At 42.5% G+C, this 24,586-nt stretch overlaps 4 protein-coding genes across 4 annotated transcripts; 2 read left to right on the top strand and 2 right to left on the bottom strand.

Moving 5' to 3' along the window:
* Positions 1 to 155: 155 nt before the first annotated feature.
* Positions 156 to 8,793, bottom strand: LOC136718507 (zinc finger protein 420). Its single transcript, XM_066696263.1, has 3 exons — positions 8,337 to 8,793; positions 6,878 to 8,080; positions 156 to 2,345 (listed from the first exon to the last, which is right to left on the bottom strand). Exons 2-3 carry the CDS (start codon positions 8,047 to 8,049, stop codon positions 1,247 to 1,249), a joined length of 2,271 nt encoding a protein of 756 aa, XP_066552360.1. The 5' UTR covers positions 8,050 to 8,080; positions 8,337 to 8,793; the 3' UTR covers positions 156 to 1,246.
* Positions 8,794 to 9,072: 279 nt separating this feature from the next.
* Positions 9,073 to 11,048, top strand: ift22 (intraflagellar transport 22 homolog (Chlamydomonas)). The gene is made up of 5 exons (XM_066695762.1): positions 9,073 to 9,516; positions 9,728 to 9,810; positions 9,921 to 10,010; positions 10,120 to 10,322; positions 10,560 to 11,048. The coding sequence occupies exons 1-5, from the start codon at positions 9,487 to 9,489 to the stop codon at positions 10,706 to 10,708; spliced, it is 555 nt and encodes a 184-aa protein (XP_066551859.1). The 5' UTR covers positions 9,073 to 9,486; the 3' UTR covers positions 10,709 to 11,048.
* A 207-nt stretch (positions 11,049 to 11,255) lies between these two features.
* mis12 (MIS12 kinetochore complex component) lies at positions 11,256 to 12,478 on the bottom strand. The gene is made up of 2 exons (XM_066695761.1): positions 12,390 to 12,478; positions 11,256 to 12,020 (listed from the first exon to the last, which is right to left on the bottom strand). The coding sequence occupies exons 1-2, from the start codon at positions 12,409 to 12,411 to the stop codon at positions 11,383 to 11,385; spliced, it is 660 nt and encodes a 219-aa protein (XP_066551858.1). The 5' UTR covers positions 12,412 to 12,478; the 3' UTR covers positions 11,256 to 11,382.
* Positions 12,479 to 12,714: 236 nt separating this feature from the next.
* Positions 12,715 to 15,775, top strand: derl2 (derlin 2). Its single transcript, XM_066695760.1, has 7 exons — positions 12,715 to 12,886; positions 13,434 to 13,499; positions 13,656 to 13,729; positions 14,090 to 14,183; positions 14,381 to 14,576; positions 14,778 to 14,868; positions 15,229 to 15,775. The coding sequence occupies exons 1-7, from the start codon at positions 12,749 to 12,751 to the stop codon at positions 15,332 to 15,334; spliced, it is 765 nt and encodes a 254-aa protein (XP_066551857.1). The 5' UTR covers positions 12,715 to 12,748; the 3' UTR covers positions 15,335 to 15,775.
* The last annotated feature ends 8,811 nt before the right edge of the window (positions 15,776 to 24,586 follow it).

Here is a 24,586-nt window from a genome sequence, read left to right as displayed (position 1 = left end):
ACATTTTTACAGAAGTGAATTAACTTTACACACTTAAAATAAGGGCTGTTTCTGAAAACCTGAAGTCACCTTTAGTGTATTGGGTATATACAGACATATAATGACGTCATACATTCATATTTCAATTTAATAAAACAAAAAATTGACCAACCAAATAAATAGCCACCAGTTTATTTACATGGACAAGATAACGTTGCTCATATTAAAATGATTATCTGTTCACATACATCTGTAACTGGAATGCGGTTTAAGGAGACGCAGCGTTCTTAACATTGACACTGTTTACAGGAACCACACCTTGCAGTTGTACACAGACGCGCACATTGTGTATTAAAAACAGAACTGCTGTACATTGAACTAAATCAACATATTAATAATAATAATAGATATATAAATATAGGGGTTAAAAAACTATCAATTATATCACGTTATAAATTCCACTACACTGGATTTGGAAATTTCAACATTTCAGTTTTTGTATCTAAACACTTGGAGACATTATTCTCTGTTGTACAATGGTGTTAGACAAACCTGAGCTTTCATGCAGGCTGTGGCAGAAACCGTTCAGGTTTTCTGGTATGTTTTGATTAAAGGCACAATCCTATGGAAGACTTCACAACAAGCACATCTACTAAACTGTACCATGTTAATAACTGAAATAACATTTTGAGGTGGTGTAAATTATTAAATGACTGCAGTGCTCTGAATGAGTTAAGACCTATTGTATTTATAATTTGAAAATTCTCAGATGGTTTGTGTATTTTATTGGTATTGCAGTATTTTGTAAAATGAGTTCCAGGGGCCTAAGTCCGTGCAGGCTCAGTATCGCAGATAATATCCTGAACCTGTGAAATGTTATCTGCCGCCTTCCAGGGGTGAAATGCAAAGCATTATTTTACATTCTATAGATTTTCTCTCATTTCGTGGCTCAGCCTGTGCAAAACTGCAATATTAGCTTTCAGGGAATGCCCCTGTTCGCAAATCTCGGATGACAAGTCTGTTATTACTCCTCTTTTTGAACAGCTCATGCACCATCTCTCCACACATCCCTCCTTTAAAGAAAGCACCCTTCGCCAGGGACCAGGAACTCCCTGTGAACCCAGATCCCAGAGAAACCAGTCCCCTCTTTTCCTCTGTGAGCGATCTGAGAATTCCAAACTGACTCAAGCCGTCTCCGCAGTCGGACCACTGTTGCAGTTTCTCTTTCCCCACCAGCGGACCCCTCTCCTCACACAAGGCGTCAATACTAGGATTTCCCCTCTGAGTGGCTCTGTAGGTGGTTCTTCAGGCTAACCCTGTGCGTGAAGCTCTTCTCACACTGGTCACACTTGAACGGCTTCTCCCCAGTGTGAACCCGCAGGTGGGACTTCAGGTTCCCCGGCTGGTTGAAGCTCCGGTCGCACAGGTGGCACTGGTAGGGCTTCTCCCCCTTGTGGATGTTCTCGTGCCGGCGCAGGTGTTGCAGGAGACTGAAGCTCTTCCCGCAGTAGCTGCAGATGTGGGGCTTCTCCCCCGTGTGCAGCTGCAGGTGGGTCCTCAGGCTCTGCTTCTCGGTGAATTTGTTGCCGCACTGGTGGCACTGGTAGGGCTTCTCCCCGGAGTGAGACCGCAGGTGCTTGACCATGCTCTCCGAGCGGTTGAAGGCTTTCAAGCACACCTTGCAGGTGTACGGCTTCTCCCCAGTGTGTGTCCGCTGGTGGCGCTTCATGGACTGCAGCTGGCTGAAGGTCTTGCCACACTCGCCGCAGCGGTGCGGTTTCACCCCCGTGTGGATCTGCCGGTGGTTGTTCAGGTCCTTCAGGTGGCTGAACTTCTTGCCGCAGTCGTGGCACAGGTAGGGTTTCTCCCCCGTGTGGTATCGGTAGTGGTACTGGAGGTAGCTCAGCTGCCTGAAGGTCTTCCCACACTCGCTGCAGCAGAAGGGCTTCTCTCCCGTGTGAATCCGCTGGTGCTCCTTCAGACGCCCGAGGAACTTGAAAGACTTCCCGCACTCGGCGCACTGATGGGCACTTCTCTCCTTCCTGGGTTTCAAGTGGGGAACAGGCCGCGACTTCTGAAGCTCTCCGGCAGTGGAAGGGAGGCATTCCGCCCCCGGACTTTGCCCACCATCCCCCCGCGGAGATGACCGCGGCCCCTCGTCGCAGCTAAAACCCAGCTCCTCCTCCTCCTCCTTCACGACAATGTGCAGGCCTTCGTAGTCTTCATCTTTCACGGGCGCCTCGTCAGGCTGCGGTGCTTCACATTTGATGAAGACAGATTCCAAGTCCACAAATTTCTTTGGGTTGGTGAAAGAGCCGGGCCCGGGGAGCTCGTGGTTCTCCTGGACCAACTCCATTGGCCCAGTATTTCAGGAGAATCGGCTACTTCAACACCCCAGGGCTGAAAATAACATTTGACTGAGAGAAAGAAGAAATACCTCTCTGTGTGACTAGCTGGATGTCTCTCAGTCTTCATGGCTTGCTGGATGCATCTCTGACAAGCAAACGTCTATAACTAGAACTCTGCTTATCCTGGGGGGAGAACACAGATATAAACCACAGATTAACATTAGATGGATGTATTATTACAACACCCTTTCACATGTATGTATATTAATGTATTGCTAATAATAAAGTACTGGTAAGCATAATAAAAAAATGTGCAACTCTTTGGCTAAACAGAAGTAACTGTGGAATATGAAGATGGAAGATTTAGATGTATTGGTTACTTTGGCTATTAGGTTTTTGTATTTATGTTTTTTGTTGTTACGATTGTTTTTATTTCAATACATTTGAAATGTCTATAAAAATCAGGTAACTGAAACGGAATAATTCCCATGTGCATAAGTTGACATTTAAACATTCAATTAAACATTAAATTAAAGACCCAATTAAACATATATGTTGTGATGATAAAGAATTTCTGAAAATATTTAATTTACATTCATCTAGGTTTCAACACATGAATGCAGTGTTTTAACTTGGGCTTCCAAACAGCAAAATAAATAAAATAACTTATATATTATTATTTTTTGTAGCTGTTTTAACAATGAACGAGTTAATGCAAATTCTTTAATTTAAATGACAAAGAAAAACTAAGATCTCATTTGATTCTTTACGTTTTAGCAACAGTTACATCGCAAAGGTACAATATTGCATCAGAATAAAGCGCAACACTTCAACAGGTAAGTTATGAAACGTATCCTGCCTGGAGGACAGAGTCTGCCTCTAATTTTTCTCTCGGGATAAATGAATAGCATGACAAATAAAAGCGTGAACACATTTAATTCAGTTTTAAATCATTTTAAACATCGAGATCGTACTTAATGATGTGAAAGCATGATCAGGTGCAGCCCTACACAATACAAAGTATACAATGTATGCGTAGTGAAATGTGTAGCGCTCGGACACCATGATAGAAAGTACACATTTTAACATTGCCCTGTCTTTTTCGCATTCAAGTTTTTAGCAAGATTTCATAACACATTGCATGCAACTATTGTCGTCCTTTACCGAGCTGAACTGGAGGTGCAATGGCAGGCTACTCACACGCATACACACGCAGACGCGTTTTCGGGTAGGTGTCGTTTTTGTCAACAGAATTGCTGTTCACGTCCAGATGAACAAGCGCCTGTCTTTCACCTGGATGCTGAGGCAAAAATATCTGATCCTTCACTGAAAACGCATTGGTCGCGATCGTGTGGCGCAGATTTCTACAGGTCTGCGCGGCTCTACCAATGGGATCCCTGGGATTCAGCAAACCTGCGCAGAACTGCGAGAATCTGAGCTGCAAGTGTTCGATTCTGTCGTCACGCTGCCTGCAGATTCCAGCCCACTGGTATGAGGCGCCGTTAGGGACACAATTCACGCCGCGAACTCCTGAACAACAAAATCGCATGGACCGCATCATGCCATTTTTAATTAAAAGCCTAGTATTATGCCCCCAACATGTTTTTTTTTTGAGTGGGTATCTAAAGCAAAATAAAAATGGAATAATCAATTATTTCCGTTTCTCTATTGTTTAGAATTTCTTTATTTTTTCTACTTAACTGAACTAAATTTTCCTAAATGTGCACTTATGTTGAAATGCATTTCCCACCCTTAAATTGAATCTGTCGTTAGGGTTCAGCATTTGCTTTTTGTGTATTTGTATTGTATAACTAGTGGAAATTGATTGAATTTCGTAAAAGCTACTGAAGTATAAAAATGTTACGTTTTTGTCTCAAATTTGAAAGTTGTGTGCCTCTCACTGGAGTTGTTCATGTAATTTAATCAGGATTTTGTCGGTACACAGAAAACTGCTATGTACACTTGTTTCTTAGTACCTGTTCTAGGGTGTCTTGGTTTGTTGTTAAACTTGCTAAATAAATAATAAACCCACTGTATATGTAAGAGAACACAAATCTGTTTTCCAAAATGACACAGCACACATGTAGGCTGCTTAACAAACGTGGTCAGTACTCTGGTCTGCTGTGAAATTCATTTTCTACACCAGGGTACATAACTACAGGCGTCATCAGAATATTCACGTAAGCGATATAGTCAGCCCTAAATATCAAAAAAGAAACAGAGATTCATTAAGGGCTAAAATGACTTAAAACAATCAGAACCTTCTTTGTCCAATCGCAAGATCTATTTTAAATAATGGAGATTCTTACGACACGCCGATCACTAACCATGGCTGTGATCCACTGTCCTCCAGCACATGTGCGTGACATGACAACCCCGAGGGACCAGTGCGTTTATTGTGATGTTTCTTGCTTTTATTTTCCATCAGCGACGCACCCGTCTACCAGGACAACGATCAGCTTTTGAGCAGATGAGTGGCCTCTTTCTACGTCCCATTGGTATATCCTGGCGATTTCACAACAAACTGAAAGTCTTAATCATCCTTAAAAATAATAAATACATTTTTTAAATCATTGCTTAGCACACCTCACGCGGCTCAGCTTACACACGTGTCTCTAACCGGAAGTAAACAAACTGACGCGGCCACGCCTTCCTGTGAGAGCGCCACGCCCCCTCTGCGTTGCATGACTAGCACTGTACAGCACTGCACTCATTCTAAAAAAAAATAATAATACCAGTTTAAAGGCCAACTGAGCAGTAATATATATATATACAGTTTCATTCTTAGTATTCCCGTGGTCCTTGACTGTGACCTAACATTTTGTCCGCACTTAGCTGTTACTATCCAGGATGTAAGACCTCATATATTGTATTCACTTGTGTACATTGGAATTTGTAAAATGTATTATGCATTGAATTGCTTTGTATTATGTAAATCTGAATTTGTAATGTTTGATGCCTTGTACTGGACTGTATTTTTGCATTTTATATTGCGCTAATGTTTTGTAAGTCGCCTGGATAAGGCCGTCTGCCAATAAATAAATAAATCAAGTGTTACATGTCAGTTGAATGGCAAATACTGAATAAATATTGAAAATGATATTCACAAAATACAAGTTTATTTATTTGTATTACTAAGATGGTATGCTGTTTGCTTTATCACCTGCAGCTTTACCTTTAATAATTAATTTAAAAACCTTTAGGTGACCTATAATTGAATATTGTTTGCATGATTTTTATTGATCTGCACTTTCTAGTATAGATCATTAACTTGATATGAACTGAATATATATATATATATATAGAATTAAAAGTATCAGGACCTGGTTTGGGAAGCCTTGACCCAGGTAATTAAACACCTTTTACACATAAACACTTTCTTAGAACACTTCTCAGAGCTAATTTCTTGGAATTATACATGAGATGCAAATTAGCTTCGCTACCTGAGTGCTCCTGGAGGTGTTGCAAACCCACTGAACTTCTGGAGAAGTACTGCTGGATACCAGCTCAGAAAAAGGGCATTGTAAACAGAAATGCTAACCTACAGAGCAGAGCATGAAAATCAGAAGACAGGCATTAAATGTGGCCAGACTAAATACAATTATGAAAAGAAATGCTGAGAATCCACACAATTCTTAATCAGCTTCCAAAGAAACAGACTATTTTTCCAGTAGTGATTTTATTATGCAAGCTGACAAATAAGACACAGAAGTGGTCTTCATGTCTTCATTGTGAAATGTTGATTTCATGCATTAGAATTAATAACATTATCTGAAGCAAAAAGCAAGGTCAAAGATATTTCTTAAAGTCACCCTAACTTCAAATGCATTACGTATACATTTATAGCAACACCAGCTCATGCAACACAGTAGTAAATGTGTATATGGGACTCGGCGATATTCACAAATCTTGGATGATAGGACTCTCAAATGCTCACTCACAGTCCTTGAGGGCCACAGCCCTGCACGTTCGTAACTGCATGGGTTAAAAAACTGGAAGAAAGTGCTAATTTAGACCAAGTATTTCCATAATTGGTTCAATTCAGTCATTAAGTGCTCATGTGGAGTGAAAGCTAGAAGACCCTGATGCTCTCAAGGAGCAGGAGTGAGTATCACTGTTTTGAAGAGACTCTGTTTCTCTACAGCAGTGGTCTCCAACCCTGGTCCTGGAGAGCCCCAATCCACTTAATCTTATAGGTTACCTTACATCACCAATATCTATACTGGAAATACATGGGAGGAATTAATCAATTAAGCAAGTCAACTAAGGGATTTCTTGACTCAAGAGGCTGAAGGTGTTCAGAGGCTTGATCATATGTTTTTTTAATTACTGCATTTACCAAACCACCAACTTAATTGTTACAAATTAAATACTTTTAGGTGTTTAAAAATTGGTGAGAGATGGGTGAACTCCAAAACCTGCTGGAATGGGGCTCTACGGGATCAGGGATGGAGACCTCTACTCTACAATGTGGCTGCAAAGCAGGTGACAATGGTCCAGCACTGCTCTACATGGTCTCCCTGCTGGGATCTGATATTTCAGACTGCTACACTTTTTCTAACAAGTGCATTCGCTGGTGCTGTCTCAGAGTTTTCAGCCAGTTGAACCCTTTCCCGCACTGGCAGCAGTGGTGGGGCTTTTCCACGGCGTGGCTCTGCACGTGCTTCTTGAGGCTAACGCTGTGAGTGAACCTCTTGCCGCACTGGGTGCACTGGTACGGCTTCTCCCCAGTGTGCACCCTCTGGTGGGACTTCAGGTTGCCGGACTGGCTGAAGCTCCTCTTGCAGAGGTGGCACTGGTAAGGCTTGGACCCCTTGTGGATGTTCTCGTGCCGCCTCATGTGCTGCAGCTGGCTGAAGCTCTTGCCGCAGTAGCTGCAGTTATGGGGTTTCTCTCCCGTGTGGAGCTGCAGGTGGGTCTTAAGACTCTGCATGTGGGTGAAATCCTTGCCGCACTGGTGGCAGTGGTAGGGCTTCTCCCCTGTGTGCGTTCGTAAGTGCTTACCCAGGTTTCCCGACCTGCTGAAGGTTTTCAAGCACACTTTGCAGGCGTAAGGCTTCTCTCCAGTGTGAGTCCGCTGATGGCGTTTGAGGTACAGTGGCTGGCTGAAGGTCTTCCCACAGTCGCCACAGCGGTGCGGCTTCTCCCCTGAGTGGATCTGCCGGTGGTTGATGTAGCTGGTCCTGTGGCCGAAGTTTTTCCCGCAGTCGTGGCAGTGGAAGGGCTTCTCTCCGGTGTGGATGCGGTAGTGTGACTGCAGGTTCCCCAGCTGGCAGAACCTCCTCCCACACTCGCTGCAGCTGAACGGCTTCTCGCCGGTGTGAATGCGCTGGTGCTGCTTGAGATTCCCCAGCAGCTTGAAGAATTTCCCGCACTCGGCACACCGATGGACTGTCCTCTCCTTCCTGGCTTTGGAAATGGAATCGGGCTCAGAATCCAGAAGAACTGTGACGGCTGTTTGCAAAGGCGCCCCCTGCTTGCTGTGTCCACTCGTCTCCAGCGCACGAGGGCTGTGCTCATTGCTCATATCCAATTCGTGCTCTTCTTCTTCCTCCTTCACAATGATGTTTAGACCCTCATAAAGATCCTGCTTGATACACACGTCTTCAAGCTCTTGGTCTGATTCCAGGTCAGGAGATTCCTTCTTAGTGTTGAAGGGCCCTGGTTCAGGGACTTCTTCTTTAATGTGGATAGTCTCCATTATGTAAATCCTGTATTTCATCTGAATCACATTTTGCTTCAGCTCCTAGCAGCTGAAAAAGGCAACAATGGTTATAAACGCCTATAAGTAACTGTCTGTTCAAAGGGGAAAAAAGCTCACAGAATATTTTTCAAAACCATAATTCTCATGCATTTCAGTCATCCTAGGATATTGCACACCAAACATTAATTATAGATATATTGGCATGCCAATTAGCATTGATTGATTCACTTTTGATGGGCATATTTACAGCAGTAACTCTATAAGTAAAACACTTTTATTAACTAACAACAAAATGTTTAACTTACATGTGTTTTGTATTCGTTTATTTAAAAGCCATCCACATTAAGGTGTCTTCATGGCAGCAATATTAAGTGATGAGTTAATTGATTATAGTTTGAATTATAGTATATCTAATTAAGGTATAACTTCAATTATTATTATCGCATCATGAACCAGATTAAAGCTATACTGGTATTTTTTTATTTTAATTTCAGACAAACACTAGTAATGGTCGTTTGAAGATCTATACTTCTCCGTTGTCGCAGACGAAATATTGGGGATCTTATTCCTATACATCCGATTATTCTCGCGTTGTATTTTTCAAATGTTAAAAGCGTGATTTTGCACATACAGTTACGCAGTGCTGTAACTTGAATAAATGGGAAGTAAACAATGCAATATTTTGTCCCCAGCGGTGTTACCTAGAAAACCTTCCCCTTCGCTCCCACTGTCAGATGCAACAGTTCCCAGGATACAAAACACCAAGGACGTGTGGCGTCTGACCATATAACACTAATAGATCTTATTCTCGCCTGCCTTTACTGTGCGGCTGAGCGAGATTTCAGTCCGCCATCTTGGGTGGGAATAAACGGCGCTATTATTACTTTTGTGAGTGCGAATGACAAACTCACACTGGTTTGGCTGGAGATCTGTGCTACACGTCTTTGTGCTGGTTTCACAGACCCGGACTACCCGCTAGTGCTGGGACCACCCTTGGTTATTTTAGGAAGAGTAGCGCACGACGATTGTAAATCAAGGTCTGTACGTGTCTGACGCGTATCGGTCGAAATGAGCAGCAGCAGCAGCATCCGGGTACTGGAGCACTTTCATTTGTGATCCGGTATACTATTCGATTAAGCAACTTTAAATATAATCTGAATATAATTTGTATTAGGTAACATTCATTTTTACATAATGCATGTCGTATGTTTATTGCATTTATTTTGACTTGTTTGGAATCGATTAATTTGGAAACCGCACCATCGGGAAGCCAGATACATTTACCCCATCCTTAGGAACGGATCCTGGTAACAGGGAGCTTGTTTACATGGTTGTGTGGAGAAGCGACAGTTTGCCGGTCCTTCCCATCAAACATGAACTTCTCTGAGCTGTGAGAAGAAGTCAACGTTAAATGCTTTTAATTGCATGTAATTGTTTAAGATAAAAACGTTTAAAATGAAAATACTACTCGTTGGACCAAGCGAGGTAAGCAACTGCAACCGATTATGACAGAATTACCAAAGTAAGGCAATCGTAAAACAATTGTCCTGGATTTCCTCAGATAACTTGCGTAGACTAACGATGCTATAGTTACAATGTACGTGTTTGTATGTCATTGTCATTTCTTCCACAGCGACATTAGTCAAATAACATGTCTGGATCATCATTACCCACAATGCTCTGCTTTACTTTTCAGTGTGGAAAGACGGTGCTGGCAAACTTTCTGTCAGATACCACCGAAACAGTAGGGGGGGAATACAGCCCAACGCAAGGGGTCAGGTGGGTTTGTGCTTTTCAGTTTTTCTGTTGCTCATGGGGGTATTAATCTGTCATATGCGAGTACTGAAGTATTGGTGCTGTTGTAAATACACTAATGATGGTGGCTCTAGGATCCTGGAGTTCGAGTGCCAGAGTCTGGGCGGCAGCGGGAAAAGTGTGGGCTGCGAAGTGGAGCTGTGGGACTGTGCCGGAGACGCAAAGTGAGGATATATCAGGAGAGACGGGTTTTTAAACTGCCTCGTCCTATATTCTCTCACCTAGAGTGTAGAGTGTATGTGACTTTTTCTCTATGCTTCGTTTGCTGTGAAGGTTTGAGTCTTGCTGGCCGGCTTTGATGAAGGACGCCAATGGGGTGATCATCATGTTTAACCCCGACATGCCCAGCCATTTAAAGGAACTGGAGATGTGGTATTCTTCATTTGGCTCCTCACAAGGCATGCAGGACAGCCAGTGCCTGTTGATCGAACACCACAAACCGGGCAGTGGAGCCGAGAATGGACGCCCAGCTTTAGGTATGGCGTTACTTAGTTAGATTGGAAAGTGCATGAAGGATGCCACTTTTCTTTGCACCATGTGATATGCACACACATACGCTTTAAATGTTATTCAGTACTTCAGCACTCCAAGACTGTCAGCGTTACACCAAATTCAAGACAAAACATTAATATACCTCGCTGAATAGGGGAAGAGAAGTACAAGTATTACACAAAGGAAAATAAAACTTTTTCTCTCCCCAATTTTGTCTGCAGCCTCTCAGTTGAGCAAGCTGACCCTGGTCCACTCGAACCTGGAGGAGGACCCGGAGGCGCTGCGCCAGGAGTTTCGGCAGTACCTGGGATCGGTGGCCAAGACTCTGTCCGAGAGCCGGGAGCGTGAGGAGATGTCCATTATTACTTAGTGCAGAGCCCCCACAAATGACCCACAAGAAGACAGCAAACCCCCGCTAAGAGACTCTTACAATGTGTGTCGCATTCTCTCCCGGGTCTGGATTGCGATTGACTGCATCTGCAATACATGCATTCACTTCAAAATAAGCATTTATAAGAGGACTGTTTAAAGACCATTCATGTTATTTTTTGTAATTTCAAACCATAAGTAAATTTTATTTAAACATTGTAGAAGCACTTTTTATTGTGACTGAAACTTGTCAACTTGCATCTCTAGTTCAAGTCATTCAAAGTGGAGCTCCAGCATGTGTAAACTTTGACAACACTTATTAAAGCAGTTATAAGTTTGTATACCTTCTATTTATACACTTCATACATTTTAATGAAGGCAATTCAATGGTATACAAAGATTACCTTGTCAATTATGTTATTTTTGGGAACTTTGACATTAAGTTATGTATACCAACTAAATTGGTAAATTGTTTCTCTAGTAAATGGACTTCCTAGTTTCCAGACTTCAGATCTTTCCATCATAAATCAGGATATATGGAAACAGAATTTACCAAATCAGTACAATAACTGGAAAGCTATTTAATTGGAAAATATATACATATTTTAAATTTAAATCCAATAGTTTTATATTGGCGACCCCATAGCATTCAGCCAACAGAACGCCAACCAGAGATCACTTCTCCAGCCCTCCAACCCTCGCTTCAATCTCCTTCAGAGTGTCCTGCAGGCGCTTGGTGACCTGGGTCATTAAGCCGAAGCTCTCGTGAAAGCTGCCCATGCCACCCTGCGCCCAGGCGGCCCTCAACTCGCCAATCCACGTCAGCACACTGTCCAGTTCAGCCTGCACCTCCCTCTGCTCCTGCAGCTCCGCGAGCAAGGCCTGCTTGGCACACATCTCGGCCTGGTAGCGGCGCTGCAGACCGGCGAGCTCCCCCTCCAGCTCCAGCAGCTGCTCACGCCTGTGGGGGTACTTCTGATGTGGGGCGTCCTCGGGCAGCAGGACGTTGGGGGGGACCTCCAGCACGCTGCTCTGGAGCAGGACCTCCATGCGGCCGGAGAGACGGTTGATGCGTTCCTGCAGGAGGGCCAGCAGCTGCCGAGTGCACTCCCGGGCCTGCCTGGTCACCTCGTCCCCTGCGTCCAGGCCCCCCAGCTTCTTGACGAGGACGGTCTCCACCGCGAGCAGGACCTCATACAGGCAGTCCTGGAAGGCAGTGTAGACCCGCAACATGCAGGTCTGAGGAGTGAAGCCGAAGAACTGAGCCTCGTACAGCTTCAAGGACTCGGCCACAGACTGGGGCAGGGGCTCCACTGGACAGAGAAGGACAAATCAAAGCCGGTCATTGACTTTGAGCTGAAGACACCTGAACAGGTTTCTGGGGAAACTGCACTAGCAATATTTATTATGCGTGTTATCTTACTTGGCTTCAGGGACTTTGATAACAAGTTACAAGCTGGAAATACAGTCTATAAATTCTCAAATCAGCAGTTATACTGACCCTCTAAGGATCATTGTTAAAAATAAAATGGGTGGGATACTTTAAGAACTCTCCACATGCAATTTTGAGCAAGCACTTCAGTATGATCAAAACTAGTAATTTGTGCAGTAGCTGTACAATAAATGTGCATACACAATAAGCTAGACATAAGATGAATATTTGTTAAGAAAAGATAACATACCTTTTTCTCCACACTCCGCCATTTTCCAAATCTCCCGCTCATTGCTACGTAACACGTGTCTTTTCCTCCCCGCCCCGCATATATGCGCACACCAGCCAATCGCAGGTAGGCAAACAGGATCGTCAGACCAGCTCTTGACCAATCACAGCAAAAGAAACAAACACCAGCTACAGCCTATCGAACGCACCCCTTGACCCGCGGGCCAATCACGCCACGCCAGGCCCTCGACACGCCCATCGAGCCACTGATTGACACATTTATAGTGCAATCACGAGCGAAGCTGACACGCATGTATCCAATGGGATCACGACACCACCAGCCCGACCCCACCTCCGTTCCTCCCGACGAAACGCCCCACGATGACGTGTCATGTAAGTGCCGGAAGCATCCCGTCCTTGTCCAAGATGGCCTACCAAACCTTCCAGCAGGAATATTTACAGATTCCCATTGTAACCAGGGCTTATACCACCGCCTGCGTTCTCACCACCGCTGCCGTGGTAAGAGGAAGACGTCATTTCGTGTGTATCGGAATTAATTATCTTTAGACGAGGCTTGTGCCAGTGAAAACGAGATCATGCTATCGTATCCCCCCGGTCTGTAGCCGGGTATATCAGGAATCCGAAATGTTTATCAGACACCTACCCTGCATTTGTCCTGATGTAGTTTGAATTTAAGTAAATGTATGTCTCTAGATGTAGGGGTCGGTGTCACTAAACGATTTGTGTACACAGTCTCTTGCGTTGTGTTGTGTGGGACTCGGGGGATTCCTCCCATATACTACATACATGTTTGAACAAATCGGTTTTCTTTGTGTCTGTTGTATCCTATTATTAGATCAGACCCCAAGCACTTAGTTCTGCCTCATTTCTCGCTGATGACTAGTTTTGTATTGTAATTCTTCAGCACATGTGCAGCTGCAGAGTCTTATTACAATGCTTACCTCACTTTAAGGTATTGCACTGATGTCCCTGAAACATTGTGCAGGATGATTATATTGCCGTAGATTCATGTAATTATTGGTTGTACCTCTTCTTGTCTTCTCAGCAATTGGAGCTCATCACCCCCTTTCAGCTGTACTTCAACCCAGACTTAATATTTAAGCATTATCAGGTGAGCTGCTCTGCTTACTCTTGCAAAGGAAGTGTCATTCCATTGTAATGACATTTCCACAAGTGACTGATTGCACACTTACACATTACACTTCAATTCAATTTACACTCCTGACTGAGAATTGCAGAGATGATGAGGAATATGTTTCTCTTCCAGGTATGGCGACTCATCACAAATTTCCTGTTCTTCGGTCCTGTGGGTTTCAACTTTTTATTCAATATGATTTTTTTGTATCCTTTTCCTGGTTCACTTTCTCTGGGGAGTCAGAGAGTCCATTATAATTGAGGAGGAACTAATACACATGTCCTGTTATAAAGACTTATTTATTTGGTTTATTTGATTGTCTTATTGTGGGTTCACCCAGGAAAGCATATAACAATCCTAGTAAAACAAACAGATTTAGGCTGAATGTGTAATCAGTAGGTAGTGTCACTCCCAAATTCTTAGTCTACATTACAAAAAGTGCAAATATAAACCGATATTTAAATTGATATGTACATTTCATTTTGTGATATTATTATAATAAATAAATTGCGTATTGTATTGCTTGTCTGTGCTGTTGAAAGCTCTCCTTAACCAGGGCCTGTCAGGTATCGGTATTGTCGCATGCTGGAGGAAGGATCTTTCCGGGGACGCACAGCTGACTTTGTCTTCATGTTTCTCTTCGGGGGGATACTGATGACCGTATCCTTAATCACTGGAATGCATAAATTACTTGTTTTTATTTATTTATCAGTATATACTGCACTTTTGACCGGCAGTTTGTCCTCTGTCCCACCCTTCGGTCCACTCCACTACACGAAAGCCTGAAAGGCGGTTGTTTTGCAAGAGCCCGCGTGTCCCGCTCTGTCCCGGCTCTGATTTCCTTCACGGACTCTCAGATCTTCGGCATATTCGTGAGCCTGGTGTTCCTCGGTCAGGCCTTCACCATCATGTTGGTGTACGTGTGGAGCCGGCGCAATCCCAATGTGCGCATGAACTTTTTCGGTCTGCTCAACTTCCAGGCCCCCTTCCTGCCCTGGGTGCTCATGGGCTTCTCTCTGCTGCTGGGCAACTCCATCATTGTGGATCTCTTAGGTAATCTCCCTCTTCTCTCAGCCAGTGCTCTGCTGGTTTAAACTCTGTGGACAGGTGCCCATAGCCCATTCACATGAGCCAGACTACAGAACTTACAGAACTTGAAATCGTTCCACTCGGTAATTAAGGGGCCATTTTGAAAGACACGGTTCCATCTAGGTATTTTGAAACCTAACGCTACCTGGTATCTGCTTCCCACAGGCATCGCAGTGGGACATGTTTATTTCTTTCTGGAGGATGTGTTTCCGAACCAGCCTGGTGGAGGCCGATGGCTGAGGACACCTGCTATTCTGTAAGTGCTGGATCATAGGCAGGAATCTTAGCTGATAAGAAAGGCATATGTGCATTAATTTAAGAGAACCATAGCTATATTATCCCTTCATAAGTTCTGAGTTCCTTAGCTGCCACTAACCCCTTCGGTCTACTTTCTTTTTTCACAGTTGTGTTCAAAAGAATGTAATTCACCCACATGATTAGCTCATACTCTTATGTCATTTCTACTAAGCCACCACTTTCCAGATCTCACCGCATATCTGTTACTTGTAAGCCCTGACATACTGACTTTTGACCTTTCTTACTGCAAACTCCATAGCCCAGTCATACACGTGTACACGCCCTTATTAGAAGCCTATTTTTCAATCTGTCCCTGTAGCAAGATGCTGTTTGACACCCCGGAGGAAGATGCCAACTACAACCCGCTCCCGGAGGAGAGGCCAGGGGGCTTTGCCTGGGGGGAGGGCCAGCGTCTAGGAGGCTAATCTCTCTGCTCACCTGGATCACTAACAAGGACCATGCTTTCTTCAGAGAGCCACAGAGGGCACACTTTTTTCTACACGTTTCTCTCGATCTGGAACTGGAGCGTGAACCCCTTCTATCTACAGAGAGAACAGCCCAAGACTCGCCGCTGGCTGCGTCTGTGTAACTCTCACAACGTCGGCAGGAAGCTGCAAGCGGCTACACGGTCACTACAGATCGATTCAGAGTTTACAGCAACCTGAGGACCTTTGAGCAGAAAATCATGGCTGGTTGGATTTCTTTTTCTTTTGTTTTTCCCCTAATTGTAATGTATATTGATGAAATGGGAAAAGAAATAGATCGGCAAAGAGAGAACAAAAGAAGGATCATTTCTGATCTCGGGAGCCTTTTCTAAAAAATTCTGTGTTTTTGTATGTATAAATATAAGAAATGCCGGAAGTGTATTGATGTGTGTGTCTGGATTCTTTCTTTGGGCGGGGGGGGAGTTATTGTGATCATTTAAGGAATGAAAGATTTATATTGTGTATATTGTGTATACCCTGTTGAGAACTGATAAATGAAGACTATCTTTACATTCAAGATTTACATTATATTTTCCATGGAATATGGTCTACAAATAGGCCTCAAGGTGTTTTTCTGTTAAAAAGTTGATGCAGTACAGTTACTCAAGAGATGAGGTTTTGAACTTGACTTATGATTTATCTGTGACTGCCTCTAATTGGAACTTCCTGGTTGCATATGGGGAAACTGACCATTTGTGGGGGATACTTTGTATCTGTCTTTCTGTACATTCATTCCATTCTCTTTCAGTTCCACAGTGGTTTGTGTGAAGTCAAGAGATTTGCTGAATACAGTTCAGTTTTTCTTTGCACGTACCTCTAAAGCAGTTCACTTAAATGTAACTGAAAAGACCTGGAACCGAGGGAAATGGCAGGTTTGGTCCAAATATCCTTTTTTGCCAATCATCCCATTTCACAGATTAATTTGATGTTGTGTATTTTGGGACTGTGATGCCAAACTAGGCCAGAGCCACCCTTCCACCCCTGAAACTCATTTTCTTGTGTGATTATTAGGTTTTCATGAAACACTTTTCAGAACAGGTGTATTTTTAATTTCAATAAAATAATTAAATTGTATATAACCATGTAGTTTGCACAGTGCAGTATGAAGGTTGTTATTTTATTAAAATGGAAAAAAGCTGTACAAAATATTTACAATACAATTATAAAACAATAATTTGATAACATAGGCTTATATATATTTATATTTAAAATAAGTTAATTAAAAAAAACGAAGACCACAATGGTCAGTGCTTTGCTCTCACACACTGATCACAAGTTCAGATAATACTGGTTTTACTAAAATCCAGCAGCTCACTGCCGGGATCGGAAGGGCTGTGATCTGAACCCTTCTGAGGCACAGAGTGACGGGCCAGACCACAGGTGTCCAGAGAGGCTTTGATGACTGGTCAAGAAGACCCAGAGCGCTCATCTTTATGCCACATCATCGTAGTCTTCGCTCACATACCCAGGTGACACCACATCATCGTAATCCTCGGTGACTGCACTCTCCGGGTCCTGGGTCACTGGGGCGCCTGGGGGCTTGTACACGTTGTTGTGCATGGCTGGGGTTGACTCCTCTTCCACTTTTACATAGTCTGGGGTGCCAGGAATTTCTTCATAATCTGAGGCTACAGAAACACACACAACGAGTTCAGATAACGGATCATGTCGGGCCGATACATATGTTCTTGGCCAAATGTTTGCTCTTCACAGAACTCAACACTCGATTTTATTGCTTTGCACTGGACGGTTTGCATCCATACAAATGGATGAAACCTTATAAATATAGCATTATACACTCACCTAAAGGATTATTAGGAACACCATACTAATACTGTGTTTGACCCCCTTTCGCCTTCAGAACTGCCTTAATTCTACGTGGCATTGATTCAACAAGGTGCTGAAAGCATTCTTTAGAAATGTTGGCCCATATTGATAGGATAGCATCTTGCAGTTGATGGAGATTTGTGGGATGCACATCCAGGGCACGAAGCTCCCGTTCCACCACATCCCAAAGATGCTCTATTGGGTTGAGATCTGGTGACTGTGGGGGCCAGTTTAGTACAGTGAACTCATTGTCATGGTCAAGAAACCAATTTGAAATGATTCGACCTTTGTGACATGGTGCATTATCCTGCTGGAAGTAGCCATCATAGGATGGGTACATGGTGGTCATAAAGGGATGGACATGGTCAGAAACAATGCTCAGGTAGGCCGTGGCATTTAAACGATGCCCAGTTGGCACTAAGGGGCCTAAAGTGTGCCAAGAAAACATCCCCCACACCATTACACCACCACCACCAGCCTGCACAGTGGTAACAAGGCATGATGGATCCATGTTCTCATTCTGTTTACGCCAAATTCTGACTCTACCATCTGAATGTCTCAACAGAAATCGAGACTCCTCAGACCAGGCAACATTTTTCCAGTCTTCAACTGTCCAATTTTGGTGAGCTTGTGCAAATTGTAGCCTCTTTTTCCTATTTGTAGTGGAGATGAGTGGTACCCGGTGGGGTCTTCTGCTGTTGTAGCCCATCCGCCTCAAGGTTGTACGTGTTGTGGCTTCACAAATGCTTTGCTGCATACCTCGGTTGTAACGAGTGGTTATTTCAGTCAAAGTTGCTCTTCTATCAACTTGAATCAGTCGGCCCATTCTCCTCTGACCTCTAGCATCAACAAGGCATTTTCGCCCACAGGACTGCCACATACTGGATGTTTTTCCCTTTTCACACCATTCTTTGTAAACCCTAGAAATGGTTGTTCGTGAAAATCCCAGTAACTGAGCAGATTGTGAAATACTCAGACCGGCCCGTCTGGCACCAACAACCATGCCACGCTCAAAATTGCTTAAATCACCTTTCTTTCCCATTCAGACATTCAGTTTGGAGTTCAGGAGATTGTCTTGACCAGGACCACACCCCTAAATGCATTGAAGCAACTGCCATGTGATTGGTTGGTTAGATAATTGCATTAATGAGAAATTGAACAGGTGTTCCTAATAATCCTTTAGGTGAGTGTATATGCTGTTGATTTTACTGTACTAGAGTAAATCTAATAATAATAATCATAATGAAAATAACATGAGCATGCAGATTTACCAATTTTCACTGGGGGGTTGATGAAAGTGTCGAACTCACTTGGCCGCTTTGGGAAGTTTATGTCCCTCGGGGGTAACGGGGGTAACGGGGTCAGCTCCTCTTCCAGGTGTTTGGGGTGATACTGGCTGCCCCTACAAGAGAAAGACAGGTCAATCAGGTCAAGTTCAGGTCAATCTCGTGCATGAGCAGTCAGGGTGTGATTTTATTACAACCTATCGTATCAGAGAACAGCCTAAAGATGGCTGACTTGACACATCACTGTGCTACATAGGGGTACAATGGGGCATCCCCAGGGAATAAACTTAAACATTCTCAAACCTGGTGTGTGTGTGGTAGAAATTGTGCCTCGTATCACACACACACACACACACACACACACACACACTCATTACAGGGGCTGAGAAGGTTAATTGGTTTCTGCCAGGAAGGCACAACGATTTATGTTTGGACCCCTGTCTCCTCTCTTACACTCACTAACACAGCTGATAGATATAGTTGTTATTAACAATTACACAAAACCTTATGCATACACATACAAAAAAAAGGCCAAAGTACCACCACAAAAGTTTCCATTCCAATACATTTAGCCTTACAGAATGGAAATGTGCTTCCAGGGAGACATAATTTGACTTACCGGGAATAAAACTCATAACCTGGTGTATCTTGAGAATTCGGCGTATAATGAGTTTTATCTGTAATGAGATACAAATATAATTAGAGAGGGAAGTGGGAGAGACATATAACATAGAGAGTGAGATGTCAGCTATGGTTTCTATAGTTCCCCATTTTAAATAGTCAACCGTGAGTCAACGTTTTGGAGCAGATGCAACATCTAGGCCTATGACCTAAATAAATCTTCAAATCAAATATGAGAAAAATGGTGGCAGAGTGTTTTAGAAAGCGTTTAGGTACCTTTCCTAGTGAAGCACTTGTAGATGATGAAGAAGATGAGGCCAAAGAAGAATAAGACGAAGATCATTCCCACAATCACCCATAGCCAGAAGTATTTGCGTGCCAGAGACATCAGTTTGCTGGTTGATGAGAAACACAAGCAAGACAATCAAAAAGCTGCAAAGGTTACGGCAAGGGTCTCTGGTTCAGTAGTTGGTGTTTTCTTTCTACCTCCAAGATGTATGAGAGAAGCCCAGAGAGTCACAAAAAGAGCTCCATTACCTACTTAGCCCTTCACCTAAAGTTTAAAGTGGGCACTGCTGTTTGGAAAGAAGTGAGGAAATATATATTGTTGCGATTTTGTTTTGTTTTGTTTTGTTTAAATGGAGAAGTGTTGACTTTCGAAGTGTCACTCCCCACCACTTCTTCTTGTGTGAGTTATTATACAGAAGCAATTTCAGGAGAGAAACACATTGTATATGATTTATTGCCTCAGTACTGTGTCTCTTGAGGCCAATTAATTGTGAACAGTTTCCGTACATAAAGTCATACCACCATTTTCAGCAAAGGTTGAATAAGAACTTGGTGATCACTATAGATGTGAATGGTTGAAACTATGAAGTTGCAAACACTCCTGCTGAAGATCTCAAACTAAGTTGCAAATAAAGTTTAAGGAAGTTTCTTCACAGCCCCTCCTTGAGAAACAATATGTCACCATGTGCGTGTCTGCTTCTCAGAATAGATTCTGTTCTGTCTTCCTGTCATTTATCAGATGCAAACAGAGTTAACGACATGCAAGAGAAACCTGCTGTCCCATTAAATGTCACAGAATTACAATGGGGTGTTGTGGCTGTATATGTACCTGAGAACAGGGCTGAGGGACTACTCTACAAGAGTTCACCTAGGAACACGTTTTGTGTTCCACTTGCATGTTCCATTAATCTGACAGCTGTGTGACATGTACTTTTCCATCACTGGTGTTTCAGGTTCATAGTGTCCTGACTTTACCACCTTGCTCTCCAACCCCAGGACACCAAACGGGTAAACCCCCTAAACTTCACATATATTAAAATCTATAACACATACATAAACACAGAGGCTTGTGTGTCACTTAAGGGATTAAGTTATCTATCTTTTTCTATTCTGTATTTTATCGATACAAAATTATAACAATGTTTATGAGAATAATGGTATAGTGGGACTCCCATGTGTCAGTTATGTATCTTTGTTAAATTAAAGGCAATACCTTGATATGCATCAAATTTAGTACAAATATAGCCCATGTGGCGCATTACAGAGAATATTTTTAACTCAATTACACAAGGTCTGCTTCCTCAGTGTGCAGAGTGGTTTAAATGAAATAATTTCCTTTTTTCTGAAAACCTTTTATAAACTTTGGCATCCAGAAAGGCATGATAGATGCATCTGCAGAAAATACATTGCTTAAACTTGTCTATTATGCAACACCAAATCTCTGCTTGTCCTATTAATATGTGTTAGAACAAAGCAGTACTGGGGAATATGTGTTTACTGTGCTTGTCAGATACCATTGCGTCTGCCTAAATACAATGCACCAGTTCTAGAAGAAGGGCAGCAACATTCAGCCCGTCTGCTTATTCTTTTTCATTTCTTTCCTTTTTATTCCTTTTACATCTTCATTGCCTTGCGACTGTGAAATGTAGGCACTGGGGCTTTGGAGTCAGGCACAGGATAAACGTGTCCAGACAGATACATGCCCAAATAGATCACAGAACCAGACTTTCTCTGCCAATCTTTCGCCGCAGGGTCTGTTCCTGTGCTCTGGACAGATCATTCACCTGCTGAAATGTTTGATGCACTTGAGCTGTTTATACTGTTTTTCAAGTTATGGGTTTTCCATTTAAATTGCCAACAGGTCCCCTTTTTCTTCCACACTTTCAAAATTTGTTCTTACGTAGGTGATGATTTTTCAAACAAATATGGCACTTAGATGATGATGATGTTGGTGATTTTGACAATTTGTGTACCTGTATTGATTTATCTATTATTACCAACTTCCAGGAGGTCCAAATCTTGGTAGTTTATTATACCCTAGAAACCTGACAAATATTGATTTGGCTAAGTCATGATCCATTCTTGCTCATTGCAATGATGTGTCTAACAAGTTTGTTTGTGAATGAACGTCTTTGTCTTTTGTGTTTGACTGAGTCATTCCATGCTTCATATAGAAGCATACAGAGAGAGAGAGAGACGGGAGCCAACAAGTGGTCTGAAATGTTTTATCAGAGAGCTCACACATTCCCTTTTCTTGTATGGCTTTCCTAGAAAAACCAAGACTGCAAAGCAATTATCTTATGAGCAACTTCCTCCTCAAAGTTTTTTATGGTTTATTTTTAAAGAGAAGGTGGTTATCAGTTCTGGGATGATACGGAATTAGTCAGGGATCAAAATTAAATAGAAAGTTATTTTTGATATATTCAAACATTTTAACTTTACTAGTATATATACTGAATACCGTATAAGGGGAGGATATACACCGATCAGCCATAACATTATGACCACCTGCCTAATATTGTGTAGGTCCCCCTTTTGCCGCCAAAATCTGGGGGAGATGCCAAAATACACCAGATCTGGTTCAACACCTTGAACTCGTGATTTATCAGACCAGGCCACCTTCTTCCATTGCTCCGTGGTCCAGTTCTGATGCTCACGTGCCAATTGTAGGCGCTTTCGGCAGTGGACAGGGGTCAGCATGGGCACCCTGACTGGTCTGCGTCTACGCTGCCCCATACGCAACAAACTGTGATGCACTGTGTGTCTGACACCTTTCTATCAGAACCAGCATTAACTTTTTCAGCAATTTGAGCTACAGTAGCTAGTCTGTTGGATCGGACCACACGGGCCAGCCTTCGCTCCCCATGTGCATCAGTGACCCATGACCCTGTTGCCGGTTCACCGCTTTTCCTTCCTTGGACCACTTTTGATAGGTACTGACCCCTGCAGACCGGGAACACCCCACAAGAGCTGCAGTTTTGAGATGCTCTGACCCAGTCGTCTAGCCATCACAATGTGGCCCTTGTCAGAGTCGCTCAGATCCTTACGCTTGCCCATTTTTCCTGCTTCTAACACATCAACTTTGAGGACAAAATGTTCACTTGCTGCCTAATATATCCCACCCACTGACAGGTGCCATGATAACGAGATTATCAGTGTTATTCACTTCACCTGTCAGTGGTCATAATGTTATGGCTGATCCGTGTATTTTGGCATCATTGGTAGATTTGATTGAATCGTCAATTATACTTCCTCCAAACAAGCGATCTGTAAATTTGAGTAAATTATTAACGAGATTCAATTGACCAGCTATACCGAAATTTCAGCAATGTCAATTTTAAAATACTTTGTTTAAGTGGTAAGATTGTCTGCCTGTAGTACCTGACTGTTCCGGAGTTTTTGAAAACTCCCATGCTGTAAGTATAAAATAACTATCGATTTTAACATTAAAACATGTTAGAATGTGTCCTACATGAAGAGGTTTTTTTTCTGCAAAATCGCCACTTCAAAAAACATCAATATCCTCCAGATTCACCAAATTTAATAGCAGCTAATCTTTCTCCTTATATGGAATGTTTCCAACATTTGTACTGATAACACTTTTGCACATGTGCTGTAAATAGGCACATGGATTCCAACAATACATTACAATATACATTAAGGGGCTAGAAAGAATAACAGAATATGTAATGTTTTGTATAATTGATATCTAGCACTCCGAATAAATTGTTTTTCATGAATATGTCAAGTAGAACTGCAATTTCAGATTTACACAATCAAGCAGAGATATATTGTTAAATATACAGAATATGACCAACCACAGCATTTCTGTTACATATATATATATATATATATATATATATAAACAATTGCAGTATAATATTCTTCCTCAGAAAGCAAACACAGTGAGTTTCACTTTCAATGTGACAGTACACAGAATGCCTGCCCAGTAAGTTTTAAAAAATCCCCTCTTCCGGGAGGCATATTCCTTCCCAATTAAAAACATCAATTTAACTTTTGAAGTTAGTATTTCTTATTGTGTAGGGTTGTGTTAATACTGTGAGAGACAGCATTAGGGTATCTGTTTGAATTTGGAAAAAAAAAACAGCAATAGGACAATTCATGTATTATTCCCTTCTTGTAAAAATACTTAACATAATTAATCCAAGCTATAAGGAGAACCTAAAAACTAAACAGAAACCCAATCAATTGTATTATTATTATTATTGTTATTACTAATATTACAATGACAATAATAATAATAACAATAATAATCATAAATAGAGAATAGTACCAAACCTCAAATTTAAAAATGGGTCACACTATGACCCAGGCTGAAGTTATCTAGTTCTGGATATGTATATTCTCCTGCAGTTTTCCACAGGTATTGACCCTCATGTGATACAAGTGGTGTCTGAAGATGCCTTACCTTTAGTGCGACAACAGCAAGAGCGTGGCTGTCCCTCTCAGAGTTCGGTCGCCGTCGTCCTGAGTACACTAGCTGAGCTCTCTGTTATAGGCATCTCATTTCCTCCCCAGCGGTGCTATTTCAGGAGTCCCCCTCCGTTTGCATCACTAGTTCTGCTATCTGGTTTAGCCAGTGGGGGACACGCACCACAGCCCTGCCTCCTCCCTCGGCTCTCTGATTCACTTCACACACACACAGCACCCCAAGCAGTCACAGAGGAGGCAGGTGGGCAACTTTCCACAGTTGTCTTTCATCCCTTCTATGAAGATTAATGCAATTGCAGATCTACAATTGCATTGATCTTCATAGAAGGCAAAAAAGAAGTCAGCTTTGTATACAGAAGTGGTGGAGCTATGTTATTTGTGGACAGTGTGGCTTACAAACCCACATCCATGTTGTTAAGATGGCTCATGTTTTGATTTTGGACATCTCGACTGGGGACTAAAGGAGTAAAGTGTGTTCACAGTAGATTGTATTTTGGCCCCTTGCCTTTGTCATGATCGGAGCTGTGACTGAAAAAGTTACGTTTTTGTTTTATTATGTCATATTATATCGTGGACCGACATGTACCTACCAAAATGATCCTTTTTGACTGCTATCACATCAGCGATACAGGCTGATACCTGGTAATAACTTGATTGTTTCTATATCTGGTTTATAATAGGGAGAATAAGTCAGTTTGTATGTGACTTTACAACAGTG

The sequence above is a fragment of the Amia ocellicauda genome, chromosome 22 (assembly GCF_036373705.1).
Source record: "Amia ocellicauda isolate fAmiCal2 chromosome 22, fAmiCal2.hap1, whole genome shotgun sequence".
Classification (NCBI taxonomy): domain Eukaryota; kingdom Metazoa; phylum Chordata; class Actinopteri; order Amiiformes; family Amiidae; genus Amia; species Amia ocellicauda.
The sequence above is the reverse complement of the archived record's forward strand: the minus strand, read 5'-3'. Positions and strand labels throughout refer to the sequence as shown.